At 32.9% G+C, this 11,778-nt stretch overlaps 1 protein-coding gene across 1 annotated transcript in view; it reads right to left on the bottom strand.

Moving 5' to 3' along the window:
- Positions 1-11,778, bottom strand: part of LOC143020517 (uncharacterized) — a 573,089-nt gene that overhangs the window by 86,472 nt on the left and 474,839 nt on the right. The window contains exon 7 of the mRNA XM_076176946.1: positions 1,891-2,001. Within this exon, the coding sequence (XP_076033061.1) occupies positions 1,891-2,001 (111 nt within the window). The remainder of the gene's footprint in view (positions 1-1,890; positions 2,002-11,778) is intronic.

The following is an 11,778-nucleotide window of genomic DNA, read 5'->3' as shown; positions in this document are numbered from 1 at the left end:
GCCTAGATTGACGCAGCATGAAATGAGATCGAAACAAACACACCACAGAAACACAATGTACAGTTGTCTCCAACTATACATAGTACTACTGTACAGTGATTGATGTCCTCTAGGGAACTGTTCCCATATTGGGAACTGAATGCATAAGATATATGCGGTCATTATTTCAGGGGATCTAGTGATATCCCAATGGACCAAAATTACATATAAATGTACATATATGCACATACATATCAATACACATATACATGTACATTGTACATGCACATATACATGTGCATATATATACACATATGCCTATACATATAACTGTACATACATATACGCACACATGTACATAAACATATACATAAACATAAACATACATGTGCATATACATATACATATGCCTATACATATTACTGTACATACATATACGCACACATGTACATAAACATATACATAAACATAAGCATACACGTATACATATACTCATACACAATACACATGTGTACGTGTGTGCATGTGTGTATGTATCCCTCCAGGTAGTCCTCAACTTTCACAACTCCAAAGTTGGAGAGTAACAGCTGCCAAGGCGATGGAGAAATTGGTTCCAATTACAAACAACAGATGGCATTAAAAAAAATTGAATCAGGAAAATTCGATGCTTTTGCAAATAGTTGCCATTCCTATACAATTTAGTTTAGATTGGTACGGTCGTATTGGTTCCTGTTATTGTGGAAATGCGAAATGTGTATAATTTTTCTTTCTGTATAATTGACAGGGACGTTAATGAACAGTGACTTGACATCGTTTGCCTGGAAGCAGCTTTTGAACAGAACAGAATCGTCTGACATTATACATACGTAAGTCTACACAGTTTAACCTGCAGGTTCTTGGGGTGTTATGTTTTCATTGTTATTTCTGTTATTTATTTGTTAATTTATTTACACTTATATGTCTTTCTAATATCTAGCGAAAAGAAGCTCCTCATTCTGAAGATTTACGAAATAGTTATGGTTATTCTTTCAAAACTGGACTTAAACTTGATCAACTTTTCGGATTTTTATCTATTAGATTATGCATTTATTTATTCGTTTATCTGCTTTATTTATATATTTATTAATTTATCTATTTATCCATTTATCTTATTTAATTTTCTATTCATTATTATCATTTTTCATGACCGATGCGCCGTAATCGCTTGATTCTTAGTTTGAACCAACAACTCAACATCAAAGACTTCAAACTAGACGGCAACTAAGCGCCTCCTGTCGAAAACACTTCGCTTTTAGAGACACCAGACGGCTTTGTTCAGCCAAGGGAAACCCTCCCAACACACCTACTCCTCCTCCTCCCCAACTTCACCTCTTTGGTTTGAAAGCGTTTACACACGGAAGACGTGGATGAAAGCAGGCCACGGAGTCCCACTCTCAGCCTTCGCGAGAGGTTTGATCGGATACAAGGACAAAAGGCTTTATTGGTACTTGAAAAATGCTTCGTCAACTACTTGTACCCGAGTCCCCCGTTGATGTATGGCACTCGAAGAGTCTCGTTATAAGATGGAAATTGGAAAGGGTCAAAGTCCATCATTCAAGCACAGGGAAGAAAAAACAGAGTGGAAGGGAGAGAGGGAGAGAGAGAGAGAGAGAGAGAGAGAGAGAGAGAGAGAGAGAGAGAGAGAGAGAGAGAGAGAGAGAGAGAAAGAGAGAGAGCGGGAGAGAGATACAGAGACATAGAGACACACAGAGAGAGAGAGACAGAAACAGAGAGAGACACAGAGAGAGGCAGATACAAGAAAAAAAACGCGTACGTTTAGACGCCCAGGGGAGAGCAAAAGACAGGGACAAGAGATCGAGACTCAGGAAGGAAGGAAGGTAGGGAAAGTATCTTACAAGCTTCCATACTCACCCCCATGGGCGATGCAGGTGAGTGACAGGACGTGGCCCTCAGGGTAGGGCCCCACGATGCCCTTCACGTCTCTTCCGTTGTCCTCCAGGATCGTGACGCCGCTGGGAGGAACTGAAAGACAATTGGATCAGTATAAAGGTTCTTACAGTGTTGTTGGTGAGGTGAAGGGTGGGTGGCTGCCTTAGAGGCTCACTTCCCTTATGAGATGGAGAGGGAATTTTTGGTTTATATATCTATGTATGTATGTATGTATGGATGGATGGACGTATACATGTATGTGTAGATTTGTAGTTTGTAATCTACATTAAGGGTTGGTGAGACAAATTATGTAAAAGTCCGTTCCTTTTACTGTCTTCGTCTTTTCTGGTATACGATCACGGAAACAACCCCGAGCAGACCTCTGGGGGGTTGCCAAATTCTATTTAGAGGCACAAGTTGGAAGTTGGCACTACACGACTATAATAATTTGTTTTCTCCTATATCTACAACGTACAATCCATGCACTGAGTCTGGACACTCAGTATCTATGCATAGGATAATATTTACACCAAAAAGGGAACATGAAAGAAATATGTGGCGGACGTATGCTGATAAAGAAATGCTGATCTTGTAGATTGTCAATGTTGGACGCAGATGTCCCGGTAGCTTGGCCAGGTGTCCTGGTGAGGTCAGGAAGCGCCTGACCCTTCTGACCACGGTCAGGTCCTGAGCACAATGGCCGGGTCCCTTGGGAGTTGTCCGAAGACGTGGGGCATTCCCTTCCGCACCAAATGCGTGCGTGCGCGCGTGTGCACACTAGACATCCAAAGGATTGAATTTTGCCTTCAATCATCTTGCAACATATGTATGCATGGATTGCCTGTTTGCATGTGTGTATGTTTGCAAGTTTGTACTTATGCATTCATGTATGTATGTATGTATGTATGTATGTATGTGTGAACGTATGTATGCGTGTACGTATGTATGCATGTATGTACGCATGCATTTATGCATGCATGTATGCATGTATGTATGCATGTGTGTACGTATGTCTGCATGTATGTAATTGTGTATGAATGTACGCATGTATGTATTTATGCATGTATGTATGCATGTGTATACGTATGTATTCATGCATGTAACTGTGTATGCATGTATGTATTTATGCACGCATGCATACATGTCCATATGTATGTATATGCATGTCCATGTGCATTACATAACAAAAACATACATAGCCAAGACATGTGCTTCCTCTGAAGAAAAGCTCAGAAGATCGGGCGCTCAGCAAACGCGCTTGGATATCGCGGAAAGCAAACTTTATATCCACAAGCTATTTCTCTTCTTAAGGATCTCCCTCCCCACCCACTCCCCCCACTCCCTCCATTCCTGTTAGTCCGCAGATGCTCCAAAGGTTCTTGGTAACCTGCCTGGTGCATCAATTGCACCAGACTGGTGCCCAGAACCTGGGGGGGGGGGGGTATATGCCGTCGAGATCAAGTTTTGGTTTACAGAAAATAGAGAATAAAAAGAAATTAATGAATAAATATATGGATAAATGAATGAACAAATGAATAGATGAATAAATGGACATAAATAGATTAATAAACAAATTAATAGATAAACCAATAAAGAGATAAATAAATAAATTCATAAATATATAGATAAATGATTAAATAAACGAACAAGCAAATAAATAGATAAGAATAAAGAAATAAAGAAATATATGAATAAATAGATAGATACACAGGAGAGGCGAATACTTCCATCCAGCTTATTGCCCAGCCATACCAATCTCCTGTACATCAAACTAACATCCGTTAACCTTAGTTAATTTCAGTTCAGCTAAACCCCTTCTGGATTCGACGATTTCCCAACCAGACGACTTTATTCATCTGGGGGCTCGAGCTGAGGGACACTGCCTTCTCTCAGGGGATCCTACCCCAGGAGGCGCTGAGTAGCTGCGGCCGAAGCCGTTACCTTTGCCTTATGTACGTTCTGGAGACTGTTGGGGCATGAACGCAAAGTTAATGCTGGGAATCGAAGAGGAATGCGGGACTCGAACCCACGACTAAGGGAATACGAGAGAGGTGAGGTTTGTGTTATGTGAAGAGGTTCTGTGCAATCAGCCACGAGTCTCTATGGACATGTATACCATGACAGTTGATTGATTGATATTGACTGATTGATGATTGACTGACAGCTGATATTAATATTTCATTAGGAATGTGATCAGCTTTTAGTTTGTCCTTCACAGAGAAATGTGGCTTTCTCGTAGCTGAATAAATTCACTTGGTAAGAGACAGAGGGGAAACAAGCTTAGGTTGGTATTATCACAGACAGGTCACCAGCGCTTCTGTCCCATTAGACAGTAACGCAGTACGGTAGTATATTTCGTACTGAGGTTAATTTTGATATATATTAACATAGTATAGTATAGTGAGAGACAGAGCACCTAATCTCCTGAATGTAATTGCATGACATAAGCCAAGGACAAGTATCCAGAAACTGTTGTGATTCCTCCCAGCAACTATCAATTCCAGGTTGGGTCTTATTTCCCAGCCGGCTATCTATCCTCAACTCCATGAATGACAAGCAGACGCATGATCCTCCAGCCGTCATTCCATCTCTACCAAGTTTCACAATCCTGTTCTTGATACTGTTGTGAGTTGTTTGGGTGTGTTCCGGTCAGTGACAGATGGCTCCATTATCTGTCTATAACTGCCAACCCCAACCACTCCACCCTCCACTCCATCCTCCGGGATGGAGGAGAATTGATCAATTGAAACGCTATTCTGTCTGTTTATCTACACACACACACACACACACACACACACACACACACACACACACACACACACACACACACACACACACATATATATATATATATATATATATACACACACATATATATATATATATATATATATATATATATATATATATATGCAGAAATCACTTGAACGCGTGATTATAATATGCAGAAAAACCACTAGGAAAATAACAGGAGACCGAGCGCTTTCGTCTATTCAGACATTTTCACTGTTATTTTCCTAGTGATTTTTCTGCATATATATATATATATATATATATATATATATATATATATATATATATATTTATATATATATATAATATGGACATTTTTAGAAGCTCAATCTGTCATAAGAAACATACACATATATATATATATATATCTGTCCGTGTACCTATCTATATATCTACCTATGTCTCTACCTATCAATTTTCCAGTCTATGTGTCTACCTACCTAGCTATCTACCTATACCTATCCATCTATCTACCACCTTATATGTCTATTTGTCTAACCTATCCATCTACCTATTTGTCTATCTATTTTTGATAATTATGATAATGGTAATAGTGATAACAATGGTGGCGATACATTGATAAAAAAAATCATAAGATCAATGGAAATTATTATAAAGATTTTACTGATAATGATAACCATACTAATGATAATAATGATGAAAATAATCGTAATAATGATAACGCTGATAATTATATTAATAACGATAATGTCGTAAATATGAAGATAACGAGAATAATGAATATCATCATAATAATAAAGACAACAATGTTATTGAATATCAGTGACGTCTATAAACAAATTTATGATAATTATATTAATGAGAACAAAAATGTCGTAAATATGAAGATAACAATAACAACGAATATCATTATAATAATAATGACAACAACGTTATTGATAATACCAACGACATCTATCAACAAATTTATGATAATATTGCAACAAGAACATGTAAATGCGAGACACGAAAGTTTCTGTGTTCTGATCACATAGCTCGGAATTATGAATAATTCATTCAACATATTCGCCACATAGGCGACAGGCCAATGCTACTTTATTCATGAGAAACTATGAGGAATGTCTCTGCTCACATGTCCTCTGTCACGTCTTCCTCATTTCTAGTCTCGCGCTTTTCGTGCGAAATAATAGGTTTTACAGTGTTTGTTTGTACTCTGTGATACCTTCTGCTCCACAACACTTGATTTCCAGGAATCGTAACGGAAAATGTTTTCTTGTTGGGTAGGAAATGTATTATTATTATTATCATCATTATTATTTGTTTTATTATTATTATTAATTATTATAACAATATAAAAATAATATTAGTAATAAATAATGGTAATGATAATGGTAATAGTAATGATAATTATAATGGTTATGGTAATAGTAATGATAATGGTAATGATAATAGTAATGGTAATGAATGATAGTAATGGTAATGATAATAGTAATGGTAATGATAATAGTAATGATAATGGTAATGATAATAGTAATGGTAATGAATGATGATAGTAATGATAATGGTAATAGTAATGGTAATGGTAATAGTAATGATTATTATAATAGTAATGGTAATAGTAATGATAATGGTAATGGTAATGGTAATGGTAATGGTAATGGTAATGGTAATGGTAATGACAATAGTAATGATAATAGTAATGATAATGATAATAGTAATGGTAATGATAATAGTAATGATAATAGTAATGATAATGATAATAGTAATGATAATAGTAATGATAATGGTAATGATAATAGTAATGACAATGGTAATGATAATAGTAATGGTAATGAATGATAATAGTAATGGTAATGATAATAGTAATGATAATAGTAATGATAATGGTAATGATAATAGTAATGGTAATGATAATGGTAATAATGGTAATGATAATAGTAATGGTAATGATAATAGTAATGATAATGTTAATAGTAATGGTAATGATAATGGTAATAATAATGGTAATAGTAATAATTATGGTAATGATAATGGTAATGGTAATGATAATGGTAATGATAATGATAATAATAGTAATGTAATGTAATGATAATAGTAATAGTAATGATAATAGTAATGATAATGGTAATAAAAATGGTAATGGTAATATAATGGTAATAAATAATGGTAATATGATAATAGTAATGATAATTAAATTAAGATAGTAATGATAATAGTACTGGTACTAGTAATGATAATGGTAATGATAATAGTAATGATAATGGTAATGAGTGATAATAGTAATGGTAATGATAATGGTAATGAAAATAATGGTAATGATGATAATAGTAATGGTAATGTAATAGTAATGGTAAAGTATGATAATATAATGGTAATGATAATAGTAATGGTAATAGTAATGATAATATGGTAATTATAGTAATGTTAAGTTAATGATAATAGTAATGTGGTAATGATAATGATAATGATAAATATAGTAATGATAATAGTTTAGTAATGGTAATGATAATAGTAATGGTAAAATAGTAATGATAATAGTAATGATAATAGTAATGATAAATATAATAGTAATGGTAATAGTAATGGTAATGGTAATAGTAATGATAATTGTAAATAATAGTAATAGTAATGATGATAATAGTAATAGTAAATAGTAATGGTAATGATAATAGTAATGGTAATATAAATGATAATAGTAATGGTAAATAGTAATATATGATAATAGTAATGATAATAGTAATGATAATGTAATGATAGTAATGTAATGTAATGGTAATGATAATAGTAATTAATAATAGTAATGATAATAGTAATGATAATAGTAATGTAATAGTAATGATTAGTAATGATAATAGTAATGTAATGATGGTAATGGTAATAGTAATGATAATGAATAATGTAATGATAATGATAATAGTAATGTAAATAGTAATGATAATAGTATTAATAGTAATATAATGATAGTAATGGTAAGTAATGATATGGTAATGATAAATAGTAATGGTAATGATAATAGTAATGATAAATGGGTACATGATAATAGTAATTACAATGGTAATGATAATTGTAATGATAATGATGATAATAGTAATGATAATGTTATGGTAATGATCTAGTAATGGTAATGATAATAGTAATGATAATGGTAATGATAATAGTAATGTAAAATGTTAATAATGATAATGGTATTTGATATAGTAATGATAATGGGAATGATAATTAGTAATGATAATGGTAATGATAATAGTAAATGATTAATAGTTAATGATAATGGTAATGATATTAGTACTGATAATGGTAATGATAATAGGTAAATTGATAAATAGTAATGATATAGATGATAATGGGAATTGATAATAGTAATGGTAATGAATGATTAATTAGTAATGATAATAGTAATGGTAGAATGATAATAGTAATGGTAATGATAATTATAATGATTAATGGGTAATGATAATAGTAATGTGTAATGATAATAGTATTGATTAATGGTAATGATAATAGTAATGATAATGGTAATGCTCATAGTGAATTGATAATGGTAATGATAATAGTAATGATAATGGTAATGATAATAGTAATGATAATGGTAATGATAATAGTATAATGATAATAGTACTGATAATGATAATAGTCAATGATAATAGTGATGATAAGGGTAATGATAATGGTAATAGTAATGGTAATGATAATAGTAATGATAAGCTTTTTTAATTGGTAATGGTAATGATAATAGTAATGGTAATGGAATGGATAATAGTAATGATAATAATAATGGTAATGATAATAGTAATGATAATAGTAAATGGTAATGATATAATAATGATAATGGTAATTGATAATAGTAATTGGTTAATGATAATCGTCCATGATAATGGTATTGATAATAGTAATGTTAATGGTAATTATAATAGTACCTGATAATTTTAATGGTAATGATAAGGGGTAATGATAATTAGTAATGGTATACGGAATGATAATAGTAATGGTAAATGATAATAGTAATGATAATTAGTAATGATACTGGTAATAGTAATGGTAATGATAATAGTAAAGATCATGGTAATGTTAATAGTAATGCTAGTAATGATAATGGTAATGGTAATGATAATAGTAATGATAATAGTAATGATAATGGTAATGATAATAGTAATAGTGATGATAATGGTAATGATAATATTAATAGTAATGAATGAAAATAATGGTAATTGATAATGGTAATTGATAATGGTAATTGATAATGGTAATTGATAATGGTAATTGATAATGGTAATTGATAATGGTAATTGATAATGGTAATTGATAATGGTAATTGATAATGGTAATTGATAATGGTAATTGATAATGGTAATGATAATAGTGATAATGATAATGGTAATTGGATAATAGTAATGATAATGGTAATGATAATAGTAATGATACTGGTAATGGTAATGATAATAGTCGTAATGGTAATGAATTATAATAGTAATGGTAATGATAATAAGTAATGATAATAGTCAATGGTAATAAATGATAATGTAATGATAATAGTAATGGTAATTGCTAATATAGTAATGATAATGGTAAATGATAATGGTAAATGATAATGGTAAATGATAATGGTAAATGATAATGGTAATGGAATGGGAATGATAATGGTAATAAGGGTAAAGATAAGGAGTAATTGATAATACGTAATGGTAATGAATGTTGATAATAATGGTAATGTTAATAGTAATGGTAATGGTATTGATAATGGTAATGATAATAGTAATGATAATGGTAATGATAATGAATGATAATAGTAATGGTAATGATAATAGTAATGGTAATGATAATAGTAATGATAATGGTAATGATAATAGTAATGATAATGGTAATGATAATAGTAATGGTAATAGTATGGTAATTAGTAATGGTAATGATAATAGTAATGGTAATGATAATAGTAATGATAATGGTAATGATAATAGTAATGATAATGGTAATGATAATAGTAATGATAATGGTAATAGTAATGAGTAATGATAATAGTAATGATAAAAATGAATGCTAATAATGATGATGATGGTAATGGTGATAATGATGTTGGTAATAATAATGAAAACCATAAATATAAATAATAATGATAATAATTGATAATAGTGATTGATGATAATGATGATAATAATAATGAGAGTAATGTTAATAACAACAACAATAATGACGAATACCATCAATAATAATAATAATAACAATGATAACAATAATATTAACAAAATAATAATAATAACAATAATACCAATGACAACAATAACGATAATAATAACACTACTAATAACGATAATGAAAAGAACAAGAAAAATGAAAACAATATATGAAAACAGGATTAAGGAATGATGTACGCTATTGATGGAGACAAATACACAAAATTAAGTGCTGCTCTTAAGCTATATTTTTAATTCATGGATTAATTTAATGTTAGACGATGCAAATAATTTTGCACATCTTATTCTTCTTCATTTAATACACTCCAATCCTCTTCCGGATGGTAACAAGTTGTATATATATTGTTTAATGGATGCAAGTTGTTGTGCATAATCCCCCTGTGAGGCAGTTTTGTTATTAGTTAATGTGACGTATATTGCACAACAAATCCACTTGGAAGTTCTTGTTTTTGTCATCGGTGATCTATTATATTTGAGTATTTGCGGCACATTTCCAGGGTATTTGCAAGGTACTTGCAGGGTTTTGGGGGATATTCATAGGGTATCTTCAGGGTATTTGCAAGGTACTTGCAGGGTTTTGGGAGATATTTATAGGGTATCTGCAGGGTATTTGCAAGGTACTTGCAGGTTTTTTGGGGATATTTGTAGGGTACCTGCAGGGTATTTGCAAGGTACTTGCAGGGTTTGGAGGATATTTATAGGGTATCTGCAGGGTATTTGCAAGGTATTTGCAGGGGTTTTGGTGATATAGGGTATCTGCAGGGTATTTGCAAGGTACTTGCAGGGTTTTGGGGGATATTTATAGGGCATCTGCAGAGTATTTCCAAGGTACTTACAGGGGTTGGGGGGTATTTATAGGGTATCTGCAGGGTATTTGCACGGTACTTGCAGGGTTTGGGGGGATATTTATAGTGTATCTGCAGAGTAATTGCAAGGTACTTACAGGGTTTTGGGGGATATTTATAGTGTATCTGCAGAGTAATTGCAAGGTACTTGCAGTGTTTTTGGTATGGTTAGGGTATCTCCAAGCTATTTCCAGGGTATTTACAGAGTACTTGTGGGAAATTTATGGTGTATTTGAGGGATATTTTCAAGGCACTTGCAGGGTATTTGTAGGATATCTCCAGGCTATTTGTAGGGTATTGTGGGGGCATTTGCAAGGTATCGAGAGGGGTATTTCCGGAGTATTTGTGGGGGTATCTCTAGGCCCCTGGGTATTTGTCAGGTATTTTCAAGGTATTTGCAAGTATTTACAAAGTATTTGCAGAGTATTTATGGGGTATTCTTAAGGTATCTCCAGACTATTTCCAGGGCATTTTTAGATATTTACAAGGCATTTGTAGTGTATTTGCGGTGTATTTGAATATCCTAAGTTGTATTCTATATGGTGGAGAGCCTACACTAGGAGGCGCTGAGTAGCTGCGGCCGAAACCGTCACTTTTGCCCTATGTGCTTTGGGGGCTTTGGGGGATGGGGAGATAAACAGTCACTGCCTCGAATCGGAGCGGAATGCGAGACTCGAACCCACAACTAAGCGAATACGACACCAGCGTAGTTATGAACTGTGACATTTAGTCTCTTCTACTGAATGTTTTAAGTGGTTAGATAACTTTATGAATGGGGATGACAAGTGGTAATGGACATGGAACTGCCTAGTGTAGACCTTATGGTCTCACGCAGCCTCCTTCATTCTTATGTGCTTAAGCTTTAGGAGTGGCTAAATCTTTCGTCCCAGAGTGTCAAAAGGATTCGAACTTCCTGAGATCGAAATTCCCCCACCCTCAGATAACTCAACCTAATTTCAAAAATAAAAATTTAATCCTGTGCCTTCCTGCATTGCTTCTGACCCAGACAGTGGACGGGAGTCAGGAATGGCCTTTCCTTCATCCACAAGGAGCTAAGATAAGAGGGAAGAGAAATTAAACCT

This window comes from Oratosquilla oratoria, chromosome 40 (genome assembly GCF_046742065.1).
Source record: "Oratosquilla oratoria isolate Oo_2021 chromosome 40, ASM4674206v1, whole genome shotgun sequence".
Lineage (NCBI taxonomy): Eukaryota > Metazoa > Arthropoda > Malacostraca > Stomatopoda > Squillidae > Oratosquilla > Oratosquilla oratoria.
Note: the sequence above shows the minus strand (reverse complement) of the source record. Positions and strands in the feature narration are given on the sequence as shown.